The sequence below is a fragment of the Staurois parvus genome, unplaced genomic scaffold (assembly GCF_062004578.1).
Source record: "Staurois parvus isolate SC_StPar_1 unplaced genomic scaffold, SC_StPar_1.0 ptg001070l, whole genome shotgun sequence".
NCBI lineage: Eukaryota > Metazoa > Chordata > Amphibia > Anura > Ranidae > Staurois > Staurois parvus.
In genome coordinates this window covers 290,473-314,361 of record NW_028318866.1, presented here as the reverse complement: position 1 = coordinate 314,361, position 23,889 = coordinate 290,473, and the positions used below count along the sequence as shown (strand labels likewise).

The following is a 23,889-nucleotide window of genomic DNA, read 5'->3' as shown; positions in this document are numbered from 1 at the left end:
GAGGTGTAAGAGATGTACGGGGTGTAAGAGGCGTAGGGGATGTACGGGGCGTAGGGGATGTACGGGGCGTAGGGGATGTACGGGCCGTAAGAGGCGTAGGGGATGTACGGGCCATAAGAGGCGTAGGGGATGTACGGGCCGTAAGAGGCGTATGGGATGTACAGGGCGTAGGGGATGTACGGGGCGTAAGAGGCGTAGGGGATGTACGGGGCGTAAGAGGCATAGGGGGCGTACGGGGTGTAAGAGGTGTAAGGGATGTAGGGGATGTAGGGGGATGTAAGGGGTGTAGGGGGATGTACGGGGCATGGGGGATGTACGGGGCGTGGGGGATGTACGGGGTGTACGGGGTGTAAGAGATGTACGGGGTGTAAGAGGCGTAGGGGATGTACGGGGCGTAGGGGATGTACGGGGCATAAGGGGTGTAGGGGATGTACGGGGTGTAGGGGATGTACGGGGCGTAAGGGATGTACGGGGCGTAAGAGGTGTAGGGGATGTACGGGGTGTACGGGGCGTAAGAGGCGTAGGGGATGTACGGGGCGTAGGGGATGTACGGGGCGTAAGAGGTGTAAGGGATGTACGGGGCGCACGGGGTGTGAGAGGTGCACGGGGTGTAAAGGATGCAGGGGATGTACGGGGGGTAAGGGGTGTAGGGGGATGTAAGGGGTGTAGGGGGATGTACGGGGTGTAAGAGGTGTAAGGGATGTACGGGGTGTAAGAGGCGTAGGGGATGTACGGGGCGTAGGGGATGTACGGGGCATAAGAGGCGTAGGGGATGTACGGGGCGTAGGGGGGGTAAGGGGCGTAAGAGGTGTAGGGGATGTAAGGAGTGTAAGGGGTTTAGGGGATGTACAGTCAACCAGGTATTCTCACAAGAAGCTTCAATGAACTACCACGTCGCTCCACAGCACCATAGTAGTTCATTGAAAACTACAAGCCCACAGCCGCTAAGCCTGCCAGGACCTGTAGTCACTCCTTCACAGGACTCTTTAGCTATTGACTCTGCAGACAGTTGGCGACTTCTGCGCACTGTGCACTTCAGCATGCGCTGACCCCGCCCTGTCATGTGACATGGCCTACCACTTGGTGGCTGAGTTGCTGTTGTTCCCAGTTGCTTCCACTTTGTTATAATCCCACTAACAGTTGAGCGTGGAATATTTAGTAGCCAGGAAATGTCACGGATGGACTTATTGCCCAGGTGGCCACCTATCACGGGACCACGCTTGGAGTCACTGAGCTCCTGAGAGCGACCCATTCTTTCACCAATGTTTGTAGAAGCCGTCTGCATGCCTAGGGGCTTGATTGTATACACCTGTGTCCATGGAGGGGATTGGAACACCTGAATCACATGATTTGGAGGGCGGGGCCAATACTTTTGGCAAGGTAGCATGTGATATATAAAAAATTAGAAATGATATATGTAAATGTTTTAAATAAAAATATACATACATTTACATTTGTTTAATTCATTTACTTATTTTTTTTTATATATTTTTTTATACATATTTTATTAGGAATTACATTTTTATAATAGTAAAACGAACCATGTTGAAACATTTTATGCAATTTTAATTGAAAGCTCCCACAGCCGAGGCCCTCACAGAGATGACACGTGGGGAGTTGGTCAGGATTGACACCCCTGGTTTGTTGTGTCGGCGCTCTCACCTGCCGCTCTCTCATCGTTTTTTTATTGTTTCCTGCGGTGAAGAAGTCGGGTTCCCCTCTGATCCTGTCTGTCGGCATCCTGGGCCCCAGGCAGTCATATTCCAGCAGGTGGGTTCGGGCAGCGAAAACAAATCCAGCTGCTTCTTTTAATGACCTAGAAGAGCTCCCTGCAGGACAGGACAGCGGCGTCCGCCTGTTTATGGGACACGTGAGACCGCTTGTGGGAAGTAACCGCGCCAGAAAATGTTCCCAAACCTTTTGTTCTGTTGCTTCAGTTAAAATGTTTCATTTGAGATTTGTGAATGTTTGTAAGTTGTAACTTCACATAAGTCCCTGAAAATAAAAGCTGCTAAATGAGTCCAACGTTCGACTGTTTGATCCACTTGCTGACCACCATATGTATAAAAACATCCCGTCAGCAGGTGGTCAGATATTTATTTTTTACAGTCACCTGATCATTTTTACAGTGCTGTGAAGGGCCACCCCCTTCCTGCCATTGCCCGAGGTGGTTCCCAGGCTCTCATGCTCCTTTTGGGGGGGCCCAGGCTCTCATGCTCCTTTGGGGGGGCCCAGGCTCTCATGCTCCTTTGGGGGGGGCCCAGGCGCTCATGCTCCTTTGGGGGGGGCCCAGGCGCTCATGCTCCTTTGGGGGGGGCCCAGGCGCTCATGCTCCTTTGGGGGGGGCCCAGGCGCTCATGCTCCTTTGGGGGGGGCCCAGGCGCTCATGCTCCTTTGGGGGGGGCCCAGGCTCTCATGCTCCTTTGGAAGGGGGCAGGTCGTCATGCTCCTTTGGGGGGCCCAGGCGCTCATGCTCCTTTGGGGGGCCCAGGCTCTCATGCTCCTTTGGGAGGGGGCAGGTCGTCATGCTCCTTTGTGGGGCCCAGGCTCTCATGCTCCTTTGGGGGGGCCCAGGACCTCAAAGGGCAAGGATCCCATTACACAGGGGAGATGGCGGAACATCTGTTTGCTGATCTCCTCTGTGACAAATGAAGCTGGAAGCCATGATATAGTCACTGCTGGTTTCAGAGCAGTCACTAATCAAGCATGATCTGGGCTTGATTAGCTGCTTTGGAGGACAGGGAAGACATTGGGGGGGGGGGGGGGCAATAGACCCCTGATGTCTCCATGAAGAATACCTGTTACCTGCCCATCCTGTAATAGCAGCAATGTTAAATAGAAAAAAAAACCTTGTAGGATTTAGGAAAAAATACAAAATTAAAGGCTCAGGGATGGTGGGAACCCCTCATAATAGGCACAGCGGGTGTACAGACCCGGGAACTCAGCACAGGGATGGTGGGAACCCCTCATAATAGGCACAGCGGGTGTACAGACCCGGGAACTCAGCACAGGGATGGTGGGAACCCCTCATAATAGGCACAGCGGGTGTACAGACCCGGGGACTCAGCACAGGGATGGTGGGAACCCCTCATAATAGGCACAGCGGGTGTACAGACCCGGGAACTCAGCACAGGGATGGTGGGAACCCCTCATAATGGGAATAGCAGGGGTACAAACCTGAGAACTTGCCCCGCAAACTCAGTTTCTCCAGTAGAATCCCGAGAGACAATAGCAGTCTCTGGTCATCCCCTGTACTGTTTAAAGTATATCTAAAGACAAACATTTTATTTTTGATGGTTTAGGATCCTGTCAGGGTTTTAGTGGCCTCTGTGCCCTGATAACACCGTCCTCATGGCTGAGAGTGATGGAGAAGCCTGAACAATGCTGGAGGGTGAATACGTGCAATGGGGGCGTGTTCTCCGGAATGGGGGCGTGTTCTCCGGAATGGGGGCGTGTTCTCCGGTGATGAGTGTCTGAGCGGAAATCTCTCTGGAGATTCCTTTCTGGGACTGGCAGTGAAGGCTAATCTTCCCAATGGGACAAATACAACTAAAAGGAAATGCCAGGAGGCGCTTTACCTTTATTTACACCACCAAAATTGTAAAAAAAATCTAGGAAAATTACATTTCCAACCGCCACCAAAATTGTGGAAAATTACATTTCCAACCGCCACCAAAATTGTGGAAAATTACATTTCCAACCGCCACCAAAATTGTGGAAAATTACATTTCCAACCGCCACCAAAATTGTGGAAAATTACATTTCCAACCGCCACCAAAATTGTGGAAAATTACATTTCCAACCGCCACCAAAATTGTGGAAAATTACATTTCCAACCGCCACCAAAATTGTGGAAAATTACATTTCCAACCGCCACCAAAATTGTGGAAAATTACATTTCCAACCGCCACCAAAATTGTGGAAAATTACATTTCCAACCGCCTCCAAAATTGTGGAAAATTACATTTCCAACCGCCGCCAAAATTGTGGAAAATTACATTTCCAACCGCCGCCAAAATTGTGGAAAATTACATTTCCAACCGCCACCAAAATTGTAAAAAAAATTACGGAAAATGAAATTTCCAACATCCACCAAAATTGAAATTTCACCCGTTGTGGGCAGGCCGACCCATTCAATAGAATTTCCATTGAGCCTCCGATTTCCGAGTGACTCGGATCTTGTGCTGTGTGTTGGATGCCTGAGTGAGAATTCCTCCTACATGCCAAGTCTTGAAGATGATAATTACATTTGGTAGAGCGTGGTGTCTGCAGACCAGGAATGTAGCCTGTGTTGTACACGTTGGGTGTGCCGGTCTCATGTAGGTGATATGTTTGCACTGGCATAGGAGATGTACACAGGAGGGCGGGCTCAGCCATTGAGGAGCTGCATCTCTTTCATGACCACTTAATGCTCTGATTCCATAATCACCCCCCCCCCATCACAGAACAATGATTTCTGATCCCCCCCCCGATCACAGAACGATGATTTCTGATCCCCCCCCAATCACAGAACAATGATTTCTGATCCCCCCACCGATCACAGAATGATGATTTCTGATCCCCCCACCGATCACAGAATGATGATTTCTGATCCCCCCCCAATCACAGAACAATGATTTCTGATCCCCCCACCGATCACAGAATGATGATTTCTGATCCCCCCCACTGATCACAGAACGATGATTTCTGATCCCCCCCCCCCGATCACAGAACGATGATTTCTGATCCCCCCACCGATCACAGAACGATGATTTCTGATCCCCCCCCCCCCCACCGATCACAGAACGATGATTTCTGATCCTCCCCCCGATCACAGAACGATGATTTCTGATCCTCCCCCCGATCACAGAACAATGATTTCTGATCCCCCCCCCCTGATCACAGAACAATGATTTCTGATCCCCCCCCCCCGATCACAGAACAATGATTTCTGATCCCCCCCACCGATCACAGAACAATGATTTCTGATCCCACCCACCGATCACAGAACAATGATTTCTGATCCCCCCCCCCGATCACAGAACAATGATTTCTGATCCCCCCCCCCGATCACAGAACAATGATTTCTGATCCCCCCCCGATCACAGAACAATGATTTCTGATCCCCCCACCGATCACAGAACAATGATTTCTGATCCTCCACATACACAGTGTTTCTGCACCATGCTGATCTATTCATGGAGGGATGCCAGATACATGGAACACAAGAAGCCGTCATTCCAGTCTAGGAGCACAAAGTGTCTATAAAGATTATCTCCAGCCAGGAAAAGTTTTGTTTCTCAGTTTTATACAGAGCAGGAAAGAATCCCTTGTTTTCCTGTGATAAACCGTACATGGCGACTGGCTGATCTTCCTAGTTCCCTGTCTGGAGCAACCTTCCCCCCCCCCCCTTCCAGTCGGGACACTCCCCCCCCCCCCCCTTCCAGTCGGGACACTTCCCCCCCCCTTCCAGTCGGGACACTCCCCCCCCCCCCCCTTCCAGTCGGGGCACTTCCCCCCCCCCCCCCCTTCCAGTCGGGACACTTCCCCCCCCCCCTTCCAGTCGGGACACTTCCCCCCCCCCCTTCCAGTCGGGACACTTCCCCCCCCCCCCCCTTCCAGTCGGGACACTTCCCCCCCCCCCCCCCTTCCAGTCGGGACACTTCCCCCCCCCCCCCCCCTTCCAGTCGGGACACTTCCCCCCCCCCCTTCCAGTCGGGACACTTCCCCCCCCCCCCCTTCCAGTCGGGACACTTCCCCCCCCCCCCCCCCCTTCCAGTCGGGACACTTCCCCCCCCCCCCTTCCAGTCGGGACACTTCCCCCCCCCCCCCCTTCCAGTCGGGACACTTCCCCCCCCCCTTCCAGTCGGGACACTTCCCCCCCCCCCCCCTTCCAGTCGGGACACTTCCCCCCCCCCCCTCCAGTCGGGACACTTCCCCCCCCCCCCCTTCCAGTCGGGACACTTCCCCCCCCCCCCTTCCAGTCGGGACACTCCCCCCCCCCCCCCCCCTTCCAGTCGGGGCACTTCCCCCCCCCCCCCTTCCAGTCGGGACACTTCCCCCCCCCCCCCTTCCAGTCGGGACACTTCCCCCCCCCCCCCTTCCAGTCGGGACACTTCCCCCCCCCCCCTTCCAGTCGGGACACTTCCCCCCCCCCCTTCCAGTCGGGACACTTCCCCCCCCCCCCCCTTCCAGTCGGGACACTTCCCCCCCCCCCCCCCTTCCAGTCGGGACACTTCCCCCCCCCCCCCTTCCAGTCGGGACACTTCCCCCCCCCCCTTCCAGTCGGGACACTTCCCCCCCCCTTCCAGTCGGGACACTTCCCCCCCCCCCCCCCCCTTCCAGTCGGGACACTTCCCCCCCCCCCCCTCCAGTCGGGACACTTCCCCCCCCCCCCCTTCCAGTCGGGACACTTCCCCCCCCCCCCTTCCAGTCGGGACACTTCCCCCCCCCCCCCTCCCTTCCAGTCGGGACACTTCCCCCCCCCCCCCCCCCCTTCCAGTCGGGACACTTCCCCCCCCCCCCCCCTTCCAGTCGGGACACTTCCCCCCCCCCCCCCCCCTTCCAGTCGGGACACTTCCCCCCCCCCCCCCCCCTTCCAGTCGGGACACTTCCCCCCCCCCCCCCCCTTCCAGTCGGGACACTTCCCCCCCCCCCCCCCTTCCAGTCGGGACACTTCCCCCCCACCCCCCTTCCAGTCGGGACACTTCCCCCCCCCCCCCCCCTTCCAGTCGGGACACTTCCCCCCCACCCCCCTTCCAGTCGGGACACTTCCCCCCCACCCCCCTTCCAGTCGGGACACTTCCCCCCCACCCCCCTTCCAGTCGGGACACTTCCCCCCCACCCCCCTTCCAGTCGGGACACTTCCCCCCCACCCCCCTTCCAGTCGGGACACTTCCCCCCCACCCCCCTTCCAGTCGGGACACTTCCCCCCCACCCCCCTTCCAGTCGGGACACTTCCCCCCCACCCCCCTTCCAGTCGGGACACTTCCCCCCCACCCCCCTTCCAGTCGGGACACTTCCCCCCCACCCCCCTTCCAGTCGGGACACTTTCCCCCCCACCCCCCTTCCAGTCGGGACACTTTCCCCCCCACCCCCCTTCCAGTCGGGACACTTTCCCCCCCACCCCCCTTCCAGTCGGGACACTTTCCCCCCCACCCCCCTTCCAGTCGGGACACTTTCCCCCCCACCCCCCTTCCAGTCGGGACACTCTCCCCCCCCCCCCCCCTTGCAGTCGGGACACTCTCCCCCCCCCCCCCCCTTGCAGTCGGGACACTCTCCCCCCCCCCCCCCCCCTTGCAGTCGGGACACTTTCCCGTTCAGGCCAATTTTCAGCTTTCAGCGCTATCACACTTTGAATGACAATTGCGCGGTCATGCAGCACTGTACCCATATGATTTCTTTAGCATTTTGTGAGACAGATAAAGCTTTATTTTGGTGGTATTTATTCACCACTGGGATTTAAATTTTTTTTTTGCTCTATATATAAAAATTTTGAAAAAAGTGTTTTTTTCTTATAAAATTTTGCAAATAAATAATCTTTCTTCATAAATCTTGGCCAAAATGTATTCGGTTATTTTTTTAGTAAAAGAAAAAATAACCCAGATTAGTTTATAACCAAAAATTATAATTTAAAAAAAATTTTTTTTACATTTTTTATTTTTTTTATATTTGTTTATTTTTTTTACATACGTTCATCCTAGCAGTACAGTGTCACCATAGTGACACTGTACTACTTGTGGGGGGTGATGAAGATTTTTTTCTTACAGCCATAAAGGCTGTAAAAGGAATCATTTCTCCTTCTCTCTGGCTGCATTCCTGCAGCCATTGAGAAATACTGTGGAAGCTGTGATTGGTCACAGCTTGTCACATGGTACAAGGCTGTTGTGAATAGCCCTGTACCATGTGACCTCTGTGATTATTCACAGATTTCACACGTAGTAAGCAATGATGTCAGAAGTGACATCTTGCTTACTACTCTTCATGTGATCACTGATTGGCCAATCATTGATCACATGATCGGGACCTCACACAGAGGTCCCATGCAGCGATCGGTGTGGCACCAGGTCAGGGTGCTGCTCGCTCCCAGGGAGTGCGCACAAGCGGGGAGGACGTTTATAAACAGCCACCCGACCCTGCACTGCCACCGTCTGGCCGTTTATATACAATGTCAAGACGGGAAGTGGTTAATGTGCAATCATTGCTTGCTTTTTGCAACAAATAACAGCCAGCATAGAAACAAGGGAATTGTTGGTGCCCCTTTATGTGGTCAGTTAATAGATGTGTCCTTTTAGGGCGGTAGTCAGTGGAGGACGGTGGTCAGCTTTAAACAAAAAATAACAAATGCACATTTTTTGCAGGTAATATTTGTTTCAGGAGCCTCTAAAGCAGATTGCTGGAGCCATGCAGATCTCCTGCAGACCTGTCGGTGTATCTGTGTGCCTGTACATCCCATAAGGGCAGGCAGATACTTATGGACAGGAAGACTCCATGAACTACCATGGTGTTCCACAGCGCCGCGGTACTTCATTGAGAACTACAAGCCAGCAGCCACAAAGGCTTTTGGAACTTGTAGTGTTCTCAGTCACAAAAATGGGTTTTTAAAAAATATTGTGACAGCTAGTGGGGGGATTGGGGGGGTGCGGGTGGCGGTCCACTTGTAACAAGTTACATGTTCCACCTCGAATGTGGGTATAACGTAACGAAAGGTGAACTTATCCTTTAACCCCCTTGGTGCCAGCACCTCTTGGCACTTTAAGGGTTTTTTTTTTTTTGATCATATGGCCACTGTGATTGGCTATTACAATGGTCACATGACCAAAAAGCTCCCGATCGCAAGTAGAGATGAGGAGCTTTCTGGTAGCTCCCGGTAACGGTGCATGGTGCGTGATCTCAGCACAGTTCTGTTTTTCTTTGGGTTAAGGCCCACCCACTGAGAAGTATCATATTTGCATGCGGCTGGTGGGAAGGGGTTCAGGTGGTTGTTAACCTCAGACATAAAGTATGAACCAAGCATATCCCTCTATATTTTGTCCATGTTTCAATCCGAAGCACTAAGTGTAATTTCTGTCTGCTGCCTCGTTCCTCTGTTATCAGCATAAATCACTTCTGACAAGGTTTTTTTTTTTTGGGGAGGGATCTCCAACAGATTGAAAGCCTCAGCTCAGGTCCTGTGAACTATGTGTAGGGGGCAGGGTCCCTTCCCTCCAATCAGCTCTCAGAGCTCTCTTCACTGAGCTCTGTAGCGTGTAATTTCAGTTCTCCGCCCCCTTTTTTTTTCTTTTCTTTTTTTTTATAGATATTTTATTAAATTTCAACATATTTCATACAGCAAAAAATAAATTGTCACATCATTACATTCTATTTAAACCTTCTCCCAAAAAGCCCACCACCCCTCCCCCTTACTCCCAGCCCCCTTTTTTCTGAACAAACGTTATAAATGCAGCACTTTGAAAGAATGTTAACAAGATGAGAAGGCTACAGATATACCGGTACAACTTATGGAGGAGGATTTGTCACTTCTCTGTGTGTTACCTGAGGCCAGTCACTTCACTGGGTTAATAGAAGGGTTTACAACCACTTTAAGTTGGTGGTCAGCGGAGACCTGACCCTTGTGTTGGTGGTGAGTAGAGAAGTGCTTTGTTACCTTGGTGGTCAGCGGAGACGCGCCTCCGCATTCTGGCGGTCAGCGGAGACGCGCCTCCGCATTCTGGCGGTCAGCGGAGACGCGCCTCCGCATTCTGGCGGTCAGCGGAGACGCGCCTCCGCATTCTGGCGGTCAGCGGAGACGCGCCTCCGCATTCTGGCGGTCAGCGGAGACGCGCCTCCGCATTCTGGCGGTCAGCGGAGACGCGCCTCCGCATTCTGGCGGTCAGCGGAGACGCGCCTCCGCATTCTGGCGGTCAGTGGAGATGTGCCCCCTTGCATTGGCCATCAGTGGCAACATATTCTTTTATGTTGACTGTCAGTGAAGCCATGCTCTCTCATGCTGACCATGGTGGCAGTGAAGGTGATGGCAGTCAGTGGAGGTGTGCTCATTTGCGTGGTTGTTCAGTGTAGATGTGCATTGTTGTACAATGGCAATCCGTGAAGACCTGCTCTTTCAAGTTGGTTGTCAGTGAAAATGGTCTTCCTTACAGTGGTGGTGAGTGGAGTCAAACCCTCCTATTTTGGTGGTCAGTGGAGACGCATTCCCTTATGTTGGTGGTCAGTGTAGACTTGTCCTCGTATGTTGGTGGTCAGTGGAGACTTGTCCTCGTATGTTGGTGGTCAGTGGAGACTTGTCCTCGTATGTTGGTGGTCAGTGGAGACTTGTCCTCGTATGTTGGTGGTCAGTGGAGACTTGTCCTCGTATGTTGGCGGTCAGTGGAGACTTGTCGTCATATGTTGGTGGTCAGTGGAGACTTGTCGTCATATGTTGGTGGTCAGTGGAGATGGTTCATTGCATGTCCATGGGAAGAATGCTGCCCTCACAGACGGCTATAAAAGATTGTTGGCTGTTACTTGAAAGATAAGAGAAGGTCCCCTGGTCCCGCACTGCTGACTCTGCCAGGTAATGTTGGCGCCAGCTGTATGCAGGCACTATTAGGTGTTATAAAATGCATCCGTCGTAAAGTGCTGTTGGCTGCTACATAAGCTTTTCTCTCTCTAGAATTCTTCTGAGTCTACTTAATTTTTAATCAGTTTTATAAATGAACAAATTATTTAGGGTTATTAAAAAGGATGGATCAGATTTTAACATTTTAATTAAAACAAACTCTTAAGGGATAGAAGAACATTCTGCACATCACTGGATAGAGGAAGGTTCAAGGTTTTATGGTCTTTGAAGTTGTATGCACTCAAAATGAACACCATGTGTTGCGTGACAAACCTCAAAACGGTAGACCATTCCTTTCCGCAAACAAATCAACTGGTCCCTACCTATTGAATTCACAGCTTCAACATTTGATGTCACAGATCCTGAAGAATAGCGAGCATCGGTGGAACAAACACCACCTACACCTGTACCACCTGTACTCCTACACATAAAAAATACAGGGAGCAAGGTCTGGTGACCTGGGATGTCACCGACGATGAACAAGATCTTGTTGTGAACCTCTTCCAGTCCATCATCCTGGAATGGTGTCCTTCAGAATTGTCCTCTTTCATATCCTGCAGAATTGCAACGTACAATTCGAACCTTCTTTCATGGTCGCCAGGATGCAATTCCCCAAGATCTGCAGTTTGTACAGCTTCATATGCAGACATTTTTTAGGAAGAAGCTATACCGTGGTTTGAGGAATTCCAAGTTCAATGCTTGCCTGTTTTGTGGGTTTCTAGGGCTCTGTTCAAACACATCTCGGATATGCTCAACACTGTCATCTGATGTCAACAAGTGCTTTTCCGTTTGCATATGCAACCATCTTCAATTAAATTTTTATGCTACTCGTAAATTTGCTTATGAGGCGGCTGTTCCGACGGCGGAATTCACAGTGCACTTGAACAATGGATTCACACTCCTCCTGTGGCGTCCTCATTTTCTTATAAACCAGAAACAGCGCGGCTGAGTAGCATTGAATATAACTTCTAGGCGGGCTTTTGACTTTGAACCTCCCTCTATCCAGTGGTGTGTGGAATGCGCTACTATCCCTTACAGTTTGTAAAGTAGATTTATTATTTTTGTGTATTTCAGGTACTTATATAGCTGTCAATTTACGCAGCGCTTTACATATATATTGTACATTCACATCAGTCCCTAACCCTCAAGGGGTGTACAATCTAAGGTCCCTAACTCACATTCATACATACACATACTAGGGACAATGTAGACAGGAGCCAATTAACCTACCAGCAAGTCTTTGGAGTGTGGGAGAAAACCAGAGTACCCGGAGGAAACCCATGCAGACACAGGAAGAACATGCAAACTCCAGGCAGGTGGTGCCGTGGTTGGGATTCGAACCAACGACCACAGTACTGCCAGGTGGAAGTGCTAACCACTTAGCCACTGTACAGCAAATCGCATCCCAACTCCTTACTTGGTCCTTAAACCTGTAGTAGGTACCAAATGAAAATGTTGGTATAAGGCACTGACCTTGACCTTTTTTAGTCCTCTTTCTGGGCACCCCAGGAGCCTATGAATTTTGGTTTCTTGCTATGTAAATATTTACCTTCAGGGCTGAAAGTTCTCTGTATTTTATTCCTTTTAGTTGTTTACTCCGATTTGGGTTTACAGAAGAGACAGCAGTACATTAAAGATGTTTCAAAGTATTATTTTGTACATTGAAAGAATAATTGCTGGCTAAGGAATTTGCCTTCACGTGAATCCAAACTTCTCATTGCTATGCATTTTTCTTTTGCTTTTAATGTAAACACCAGCAGAATAATTCCAGATGTGAGCTGTTTAATTTAGTTATTTGTTTAGTTGGTGGCATTCTTTTCAATATATACAGTATATGTTTTCATCATTTGGATAAAACGAAACACATTTTCAAACTTGTGTTATCACTTTATAGAAATAGAAGTATTGCATTTTATTTACTCATTTTAATTGTGACTTTGAAATGTGTTTTACAGGTTTGATGGGAAGAAACTGGGACTATAATGGACCTGGCTGTGGAAGTGAACCCCAATTTTATACTTTACTGTAAGATGCCACACAGGCTGGAAGTCAAGCCGGTTCAACCCCATGCCCACATTTTCTGGTGACGGGTAGAGATTTGATGTTTTGAAAAGCCCAGCCTTTTCCAGATCAAGCATGGAGGAAGAAGATTTCGGGGCCAACCAAACGGAAATGGCTTTGGACACTGACCAGTGCTCCAACTTGTTCTCTAGTTCAGCAGAGCTGAACACCACAACAGAAAGCCATAAAGAAGAGAGACCGTATAAATGCAATCAATGTAACAAGAGTTATCGGCATGCTGGAAGCTTAGTAAACCATAAAAAAACTCACCAGATTGGCCTCTACACATGTCTCATCTGCCAGAAGGAGTTTTCTAACCCTATGGGCTTGAAAAGTCACTTGCGCACACACTCTGAGGAGAAGCGTTTCAAGTGTGATCACTGTGGAGAGGCGTTCCGTATGTCACAGCAGCTTTACAACCATCGAAGGTCTTCACATGGTTTCTCCTCCGTCTCTAGTGCAGAAAGTTTATCAAGAAACCACATAGTTGACATGCAAGCTCCTATCCTAGTGGATAGTAGCAATTTAATTAGTAATTTAGAAAACTATATTGCTGAATCCATGGTGCCAGGAGACTTTTCTCAACTTGTTCCAAAGTATCATCAAGATGGAAATTTGACAGAGGAACCTGCAAAAGAAGACACTGTAACTCAACAGGGGTCCATGGAGGAGACTAGAGAAGAACAAGCGCCAAATGACAACACAGAGGAATATCGTTACAAATGTAATCAGTGTGGAAAAGCATATAAACATCCAGGCAGTCTTGCAAACCACAGGCAGAGCCATATGGTGGGTTTGTACCAGTGTGCAATCTGCTTTAAGGAGTTCTCCAACCTCATGGCCATGAAAAACCATTGCCGCCTTCATTCGGACTCCAGAGCTCGACAAAGGTGCAAATCCCCCCGATATTCTGCAAAGATTGGTGGTCCTCTGTTAGGAAATGCAGATACACTACAAAGCGATCTATTACACCCAAGTGATACTGTACACAAACAGGAGGATCTGCCTGCCATATCACAGGTTTCTGAGAGCGGTAATTATGAGGAAGACACAGAAATGTTACCTTCACCAACTCAAAAACTCCAAGATGATCTTCATCTTGATTCTGTCTGTTCAGAACAGGTTCTACAGAATGCAAGCAATGACAGTATGATAGTGGAAGAGAATACAGTGGATCATAATTCAACCTTCACATCAGAGGAGGAAACTTGTCAACAGTCTGAGCAGCAACAATATGATGAAATCCTTGAAGAAGAGGGTAAGCCTGAAGATTCGGAAAATAGACCCTTTATGTGCCAAGAGTGCGGAAAGACTTACAGACATGCTGGAAGTCTCATAAATCACAAAAAAACTCACCAAACAGGGGTATATAGTTGTCCCCTGTGCTCTAAGCAGATGTTCAACGTTGCTGCCTTAAATAACCATTTTCGAGCGCACTTTAAGTCTAGAGCGGGGAGGAAGTTGGAAGATAATTACGTTTATTCAGCTACCTTGTCTGATCTCTCCCAGAATCTAGAAGACCCTTTCCAGTGTAGAATCTGTGGTGAATATTTACCCAATGAGAGTGATTTTTTGCAACATCAAGTCATCCATCAAGAGGAAGCAATAAAAGAAACCTATAGCGATACACAAAACATGGAGGAGGCTCTTGGATCAGGCACTTACTGGCCTGAAAATCCTCAATTATCCCAAAGTAACAGTGACACCTCCAGCCATAGTTTACCAAACCCTGTGAAGCCAGAGATGGAAGATCTTGCTCAACAGGAAACCCTGCATCAGTGGACACATGAGGAGACCTCAACTACCCCGCATGAAGGAACACCACAAAACAATGGTGCTAAAATCCAAGATACATCCAGTGACTTTGAACAGCTTACAGTAGATCAGACAGTCTTTAAAGAAGAATCTTCTCAATTAGAAGAGCGTGATAAATCGCCAGAAGATAGACCCTATAAGTGTGAACCTTGTGGAAGGACATACCGTCACAAAAGCAGCCTAATAAACCATAGGCTCACACATAAGACAGGAATTTATCAGTGTTCTCTCTGTCCAAAGCAATACTCTAATCTGATGGCCCTTAGAAACCACCTCCGCTTTCATAGTCGTTCATATGCAGGCCGTAGGGGAATCTTATCCAGACGGGGCCATCAATATCTTCGTGGTAGACCCAGATTTTTGCAAAATAAGACTATTCCCTCTCTTGCAGAATCAGTCAAATTAAATGAGAATGTGTCTCCCCAAACAGATGGTAGTGATACAGCTGTTGAAGAACCTTTGGCACAAATCTCCTGCTCCTGTGGAGAATCATTTGACTGTATGGAGAGTTTTCAGTGTCACAGCCAGATGTGTCAAAGCTCAACACCGGTTTCTTGCTCTACAGAACAACCTATAGACCTTAAAAAAGAGGAAGAACTGTTGACTGATCCTCTGAATGCTTATAATACCATAGAGAAACAGGAATCCCCAGTAAAGGTTCTTGAAGCTTCAGAACATCAAGGTAGGCGGGTATACGAATGTGACCTTTGCAACAAGTCCTACCGGCATTCAGGGAGCCTAATCAACCACAAACGAACCCACCAAACTGGTGACTACGTGTGCCCTTATTGTTCCAGACATGTGCACAACATGGCTGCCTTAAAAAATCACATAAGAATTCACCACAAAGTTAAAAAGAACCAGCCTGGGGAAATGCATGACAGTTCTAGGTTTCTCTATCCTGATCTCTGTTACTCCCATCCAGGTGCTAAGAACTTGTTTGGTTGTGTTAATTGTGAGGAGGTCTTTCATAGTGAAGATGATCTTGTTGCCCATCAAATGGTGCATATGGCTCTAGAAAGAGATCCATGGGAACAGAAGGTATCCAATACAGCAGAGGATGAGAAAAAACTCTCTTTAGAAAATGTTAGCGACTCTGAAAGGGAACAATCTAATAACTCTGATATCCATGGGGCTGAGAATCATGGAAACACAGAGCTCATGGCTGAAGATTATAGTAATCATATTGATTATACATGCATAGAATGTGGGGAAGTTTACGCAAGTATTGAAGACTTAAACAACCATAAACTTACCCATCAAATTGGCATCTATCAGTGTTCGTTTTGTCCTAAAGAGTATCCCAACCTTCCAGCACTAAGGGAACATTTTCAGTCGCACACAAAACCTCTTGCTTTCAGGAATGTTGTAAAAGACAATTCCCATGGGACAGAGTCGCATGAAATTGTGCAAGACCAGCAACCTTTTGACAATTGTTACGACTGTGGCCCTTGTGGTTTGATTTTCTCCAATGAAGTAGACTTTCACCAGCACCAGGTTGCACATGAAAAGCAAGTGAAGGAGGAGTCACTTTCTGTCCTTGATCCAGAGGGAAAGGAGCCAGAATTTTCCTTCCCTATGGATTCTTCAGAGAGGGAGTTGTTAAGAAGAATAAAGAGTGAACTGGAAGAGGCTGAGCACACTGACGCTCCAGATGGTGGTTCCCATCTTTCCCATATATGTGGTTACTGTGGCCAGACCTATGATGATCTCGAGAGCTTAAAGACACATAGCTTGAGTCACAGCGCTGAAGAAAAACCTTTGACAAATGAAAGCATCAACAGTGATGCAGATAATCCAGATCACAGTCTTAAACAGAAACCAACGAAGGAAGAGGAGCTATCTGATGAAACGCCTAAGAATGAGGAAAGCCAAGAAAACCGACCTTATACTTGTGATCAGTGCGGAAAGAGCTATAGACATGGCGGAAGTTTAGTAAACCATAGAAAAACTCATTTAGTTGGCAATTTCCAATGTGTAGCATGTTTTAAACAGTATCCCAACATGGCAGCTTACATTAACCACTTACGGCACCATCCATCCTGTAAGCAGCATGTAGCAGCAAACAGTCAACATGATCCTAATACTTCAGATCTTCATGACTCTTCATACACTACTAGAGAAGGGGGAAATTTGAACTTTTCCCCTAGTGCTCCCGTACCCAATCCTTCTGCTTCTGATGTTCTCCCGAGTGACTTTAAACCATGCAGAGACACTTTATCCATAGATAATTCCTGCTTAGATCATTCCAATACTCAAATGAACTTACAAATTCCAGCAAACCAAGCTAAAGTATGCAGCAAGCGAAGTTCAGGACAAGGTGAAAAGAGAAGGAACCCAGTAACAAGTTCACCACCTGAAGGTGGGAGCACATGTCAGTCTGATGTAGATGACAAATTATTTCAAGGTTGTGAATTCTCTGGCAAAACTTCGTTTGGGGTTAAAGCATTATCACTACAAGCTGCTGGTAATTGTGAAAAGAGCAATGAAATAGAGGTAGTAGGTCACTCGGAAGAGACCATGAAAGCTGAAGAAGATAAAATTCCATCTCTGGCTTGTTCAAGTCCTAACCAGAATGAGGGTGGCCAAGTCTATGATGACCTAGGAGGCTTACAGGCCCATAGCTTGAGTCACGAAGAGAAACCTTTGGCAAATGAAAGCATTAACAGTGATGCAGATAATCAAGATAATGATCTTCAGCTGACTCCAGCAGTGAAGGAAGAGGAGAATTATGACGAAACTGCTAAAAACGAGGAAAGCCAAGAGAACCGACCTTATACTTGCGATCAGTGTGGAAAGAGCTATAGATACGGTGGAAGTTTAGTAAATCATAAAAAGACTCATTTAGTTGGCAATTTCCAATGTTTAGCGTGTTCTAAACAGTATTCAAACTTGGCAGCTTACATTAACCACTTGAGGCACCATCCAGAGTGTAAGCAGCATGCAGCAGTGAACAGTCAACCTGACCCTAATGCTTCAGATCTTCATGACTCTCCATACAGTGCTGGAGAAGGGGGGCATTCGAATGTTTCCCCTTGTGCTCCTTTACCCAGTCCTGCTTCTGATGTTCTCCAGAGTGACTTTAAACCATGCATAGACACTTTATCCATAGATACTTCCTTCTTAGATCATTCCAATACACAAATGAACTTTCAAACTCCAGCAAACCAAGCTAAACTATCTAGGAAGCGATGTTCAAGACAAGGTGAAAACATTAATTACCCGGTGACCAGCACACCTCTCAAAGCTGAGAGCATATCTGGGTCTGATGTAGACGAAAAACCATTTCAAGCGCAAGAATTCGCCGGCAAAACTTTATTTGGGGTTAAATCCTTATCACTACGTATTGCTGGTAACCGTGAAAACCGTAGCATAATCGAGTTAGTAAGACCTTCAGAAGAGACCATAAAAGCCAAAGATGAAGTTCCATCAAGTCCTAATCAGAATGAGGATGAGTGTGGATTTCATCAGCGTCCCTTCCGTTGTGAAGTGTGCGGCAGGAGCTACAGACACGCAGGAAGCCTAATTAACCATAAACAGACACACAAAACTGGGGTTTTCCGCTGTTCCATTTGTCAGAAGCGCTTCTTCAATCTCATGGCCATGAAGAATCACAACCGCATCCACTTTGAGTTAAAAAGACACAAGTGCCTGGATTGCGGCAAAGCTTTTAGGCTGCGTAAACAATTGGACACTCACCAAAGATTACACTGGCAAAGGGCTGCAATAAGGAAGTCTGGTCGACGCAATCGTCTGAGCACAAGATGTAGGAAATTTGCTCAAACGCAGCAGCGCAAGTTCACGCCCCTTTGTGAAGACATTTCCTTAGATCAAGCTCATTACTCTGGCAAGAAGATATCCGATTCTTCAATAAAAAGGGAACTGGATCCAGATTCCCGTCCTTATCAGTGCGAAGAATGTGGGAGATCATACAGACATGCGGGAAGTTTGTTTAACCACAAGAAAAGCCACAAGATGGGTCAGTACTGTTGTCCTGTTTGTCACAAAACTTACTCTAATCTCATGGCCTTGAAGAACCATGAACGTAATCACTACGAAGCGAAAAGGCATCATTGTTTGCAGTGTGGAAAGACCTTTAAATGGAAGAGACAATTAACCAGGCACCTGTTTGTTCATGCGCAAGAAGAGTCCCAGCCTAGCTCCCAACCACCCGTTGACCGAAAAGCAAGTACTGTAGATGATCGTCAGGTTGAAAGGTCCACTGGATTTTGTAAGAGATCCAGGAAATCCAGTAGCCCCATTTCCAGAAATTCAAAGAAACAGCGCAGTTATTTTGGTAACAATGCACCATCCACGAAAGATTCAGTTTGCGATGCTTGTGGGGTTTTATTTTCCAGCAGTAATGAGTTAAGAAAACATGTTTGTAGTGAAAGCCTCATTAAAATGCAAGACTCTGACAATGAAGAACTAGGAAAAAACACCTTCTCAAAGGAGGATGCAGAGCGCCCATATGGCTGTGATGTATGTGGTCGCACCTATCGGCATGCCGGAAGCCTTCTTAACCACAAGAACACTCACAAGAAAGGACTTTATAAGTGTTCTTTATGCAACAAGCAATTTTTCAACCCTATGGCCATAAAAAACCATCTGCGCACTCATGCAGTTAAGAAGAAATTTCAGTGCGTGGAGTGCGGAAAGGCATTTCGGTCTTCCCAAAAGCTGGTCTGTCACATCAGAGGTCACACAGGTGTAGGGCCTTTCCGTTGCCCAGTTTGCAGTCGTGAATTCAGCAGCAAGCTGATGCTTAGGCACCATCAAAGGACACACAAAAAATCAAATTCTTTTAGGTCTTCCTCTCTAGCAGTGCCATCTGATGAAGAAACGAACATTTGTGAAAACACATCAGACCCTTGCAAGGTGGAGCCAACTCAGGATTTCCCACCCACCCAAGAACGGAAATACAAGTGTAACCAGTGTGATCGGTCCTACCGCCATGCCAGTAGCCTATTTAACCATAAGAAAACCCATAGGACTGGTGTCTACAAGTGCCCCAACTGCCTCAAGGAATTCTTTAACCTGATGGCCTATAATAACCACCTCCGTATTCACAAATTTCCTTGCAAAGACTGTGGAAAAGCCTTTCGTATTGCTGGCCACCTTGAAGCCCATCGCAGGATCCATGAGCAAGAAGGAACTTTCAGTTGTTCCAGTTATGAACATCACCAACAAACCCATAATGGTCCAGCTAATGACGTTCTAGATCCTCAGCCAGTGTCTAACTTAATGGTTGAAGTGACATGAGCGCAGCGGGTGGAGGACATGACCCTGAGTAAATTATCTCTTCCTCTTCTTTTTCGAAAACTGATCTTTCCAAGGATTCTCATTCTTCTTTCAGTAACCTCTGCTGTGTGCCATTAACACTTCTAAGGATGTCCTCATGTAAATACCTGAATTACGAATCGTCATGCAAAGTCACCTTCAAAACGGAACAGTAGTACAGTTTGTTCCCTCATTTCATGCCTTTTTTTTCTTTTTCTTAAGTTTTTTTCTTTTGAAACAAAAAAAGGACAATGAAGGATCAACCTTCACTTAACTGATGCACTTCTATGGAAAAAAAAATGGTGCTTTTAATGAAACATTTGACACCAGGGTGTCTCGTTACTGCAACGTGATGTTGTAAATCACACTTGCTTCATAGTTAGGTAATTTGTTCACTTTTCTCTGCACCCTTCTAGGGGAGGATAAAGGAAAACCGGGACTCAAATCTGAGCAACTGGGATGGAAGGGGTACATCATAGGGCAACGCATGTTGCTTCAAAACGGGTTTACAAATGGCCCAGCCAATGTCTAGAGCACTGTGCAACGGTCTGGTTTTAATAATTTATATTGTACAGGGTTCTGAGAACCTGCAAAACTGACAGCGTGGGCAGATAAACGTATTTGGAAAATCCTCTGTCTTGACGTCTTTTGTCTTCGCTAACGAGTCGGGTTCTTTAGAAGGGCTCATTCACACCTTCACCTTGTGCTGATGTTTGGTACCAAGTGCCCTGAGATGCATTGCAGCGCCATTCATTTTGAATGCTACCCAACTGCCTCTATAGAGTGCGACAGAATACATTATACATTGATCAGGATTTTTTTTTGGGGGGGGGGGGGGCAGGCAATCACAATCAATGGGCTGCTTTAAAATAAAGCTAAAAGTGGTTCGAAAAGCTGAAGGTTTTTTATCTTCATTCTATGGATGAAGGTAAAAAAAAATGGTGTGCAGCTCACCCCCCCTTTTATACATACTTGAGCCTGATCTCGATCCAACGATTTGGCCTTCCGGCTCTCTCCCTCCTCACTGGCTCAGATACAGCAGCAGAAGACATTGGCTCCCACTGCTGTCAATCTCAGCGAGTTGGGGGTAGGGCTGAGCCACGCTCTGTGTGTCAATGAGCACAAAGAGCAGGGTTTGGGAGTGAGCACGCACAAGTGCCTTCCTAGCAAATGGCTGGCTATGGGGGCACTCAACAGAGGGAGAGGCCAGGAGCGCTGAGGGAAGGGTAACATGTTTGTTGTTTTTAAATAAATAACATTTATGCCTTTTTTTAGTGTCACTTAAAGGCAAAACGTTTTTAAAAATTTTTTTTTTTGGATAGAGTGGAGAGGGATTAGAACACCTGTCAGTTTTTATTGCAGTCTGTGCCCCCCATTTGGGAGATTCACCCTCTCCTATTTATCTTGTTGATCATTGAAACTAAAAGAAAAACCCACATTTTGGATTATCCCCAAAAAGTAATGGAGAGGAAAATCTTCCAGTAGGAAAACTAGTTCTGGGGAGCCCCAAGGGTTTCCATTTGCAGGGATTTTGCCAGGACCTGGATCACCTGCTGGTGGCACTGAGGTTCCCAGAGCAGAAGGTTGTAGTTCCAGTGTTTACTAGCATGTGTCTCCCAGCAGCTAGAATTGGGTGGAGACTACCTGCTGGGACACACCCACTGGTGGACACTGGAACTACAACCTTCCGCTCTGGGAACCACAGTCCCTATAGTAGGTGATCCAGGTCCTGATAAATTTACCCTCACTTCCTGCTTTGGCTATGGGATAGGAAGTAAAGGTAAATCTACCCAGAATGCAGATGGCAAAAAAAACTGACGGGGTTTAAAGAATTCACTTACTCCAAAATGGAAAAAAAAAAGTTCTACTGTAATACAGTATATAATACATGCATTGCTGCAATGAGAGTAGTTGTGAGCCTACCTCTGATCTTCTATACTATGTACTGAGATGAATCAGTATTTGTTAAAGAAATAACTCCTTGGTAGGCTGGACATGCTTTTAGTCACACCTAGAATCATTTTCTTAATAAAAAAAAAAAAAAAAAAACTTTTTTAAAAAAATCAGTTGGTCTGTTCAACACCATAGGAACCTGTTACCGTGTCAGTAGATCCAGCATTGTCTCCACTCACCTAGCTAGTGAACACAGGTGAAGGGATGAACGCTGCTCAGCCAACCCCAGGAGCCCAATATTAACCCCCTTGATGCCGATGTCACACAAATAGGCGGCTTCACAGAACTGGGCTTTTTTCCATGGGGCTACATTTGAGTACCTGTCCTGCTGCTGGGAGCGCGCTCCCAGCACAGAGACTGCGGTGTCACTGAGCACCCCGGGTCCCGTTCTAACGATCGGGACTCCTGATTCTGGATCACATGATCGCTATGATAGCCTCTGATTGGCTATCACAATGATCAGTCACTGTACAGCTCAGCCCCCTTGTTTTTTTTTCTCTCTCTGAATGGAGGAGCGAGATGCATTGTATCTTTCTAATTCCTGGCATAGAGAGAAAAAAATGTTTGTAAAAAAAAATAGAAAAAAGATGAATATTAAATATGCGGCCTCACAGAACTGGGCTTTTTTCCGTGGGGCCGCATATTTGCGTACCTGTCTTGCTGCTGGGAGCCCGCCGCACGGCATGCTCCCAGCACAAAGACCGCAGCGTCACTGAGCACTCCGGGTCCCGTTCTAACGATCGGGACCCGGGACTCCTGATTCCGGATCACATGATCGCTATGATAGCCTCTGATTGGCTATCACAGTGATCGGTCACTGTACAGCTCGGCCCCCTTGTTTTTTTTTTCTCTCTCTGAATGGAGGAGCGAGATGCATTGTATCTTTCTAATTCCTGGCATAGAGAGAAAAAAAATGTTTGTAAAAAAAAAAAAAAATAGAAAAAAGATAAATATTAAATATGCGGCCTCACAGAACTGGGCTTTTTTCCGTGGGGCCGCATATTTGCGTACCTGTCTTGCTGCTGGGAGCCCGGCGCACGGCATGCTCCCAGCGCAAAGACCGCGGTGTCACTGAGAGCACCGGGTCCCGTTCTAATGATCGGGTCCGGGGACTCCCAATTCTGGGTCACATGATTGCTATGATAGCCTCTGATTGGCTATCACAGTGATCAGTCACTGTGCAGCCTGGCCCCCTTGTTTTTTTTTTTTTCCTTTCTATGAATGGAGGAGAGGGATGCATTGTATCTCTCTAACTCTTGGCAAAGAGGGGAAAAAATTTTTTGTAAAAAAAAAAAAAATATTAAAAAATAAACAAAAAATACCTAGATCAAGGTTTGATCTAGTTCAGTGTTAGGGTAAGTGTTACGTCAAGGTTAGGGTCAAAGGTCAGGATTTAAAAAAAAAAAATTGGTAGTGTGTTTTTAGGTAAAAACAAAATGTACACTATTGTTTCTGGGCTGTACTACGGGTACAAACAACACATAACATACACATATATGGTGTCACTGCGATCGCCAAGAGCTGGAGAATTTATTTTGAGTTGTTCTTTGGTGGTAGGTTATGGCCGTAACAAGAAACACACAGCTAAATAAAAAAATGATTTTTTTTTACTATTTTGGGCCAGTTTTCCTTTTTGATTAAAAAAAAAAAATCAGGAGATATCCATTACCATTTACCACCAAATGAAAGCCCAATTTATCCTGAAACAAAACGCGGTATAATTCACCTGGATGTACAAAGTAGTTGTGATGATATGGACGGTTTTACTAACATGTCAATGTTGCAAAATTGTGCTTAGGCATTTAGATTTGTTTTACCCTTAGGTGTGAATGGGTTAAGGAATGGCCTCAGTCGCCTTATGGCTATCCCCTCTGACGCGTTTCACCTCCCACTGGTGCTGTCACAGAAGTTGACGCCATAAGGTATACTTCTCACCTAGCTACTGACCGCCGCTCATATTTACAGCAAGTTACTCCATAGATTTTTTTTTTTTTTTGCTATGATTTTGTGTGAAAATTTGGTTGCACCATCTACGGGTGGGCAATGCCCCAGGACTGTAGATCTTACATTACATGGCCAATTTGTGGACACCTCCCTTATTCCAAGGGCCCCCAGAGTAAGCAGCTTGCTCCCCTGTATGTCCACACACAGATTTGCAGCTCGTCCCACCCCCTCTCTCTCTCCTTATTGGCTCACTTGCTGTG

General features: G+C 47.3%; 1 protein-coding gene across 1 annotated transcript; it reads left to right on the top strand.

Annotated features, from left to right (window-relative positions):
- Positions 1 to 12,536: 12,536 nt before the first annotated feature.
- LOC149440566 (uncharacterized) lies at positions 12,537 to 20,363 on the top strand. Its single transcript, XM_089658455.1, has one exon. It carries the CDS (start codon positions 12,713 to 12,715, stop codon positions 19,712 to 19,714), a length of 7,002 nt encoding a protein of 2,333 aa, XP_089514581.1. The 5' UTR covers positions 12,537 to 12,712; the 3' UTR covers positions 19,715 to 20,363.
- Positions 20,364 to 23,889: the final 3,526 nt, after the last annotated feature.

Excerpts from the sequence above, each read along its gene's own strand:
- LOC149440566 (XM_089658455.1), top strand. The coding sequence starts at position 12,713 with ATGGAGGAAGAAGATTTCGGGGCCAACCAAACGGAAATGGCTTTGGAC.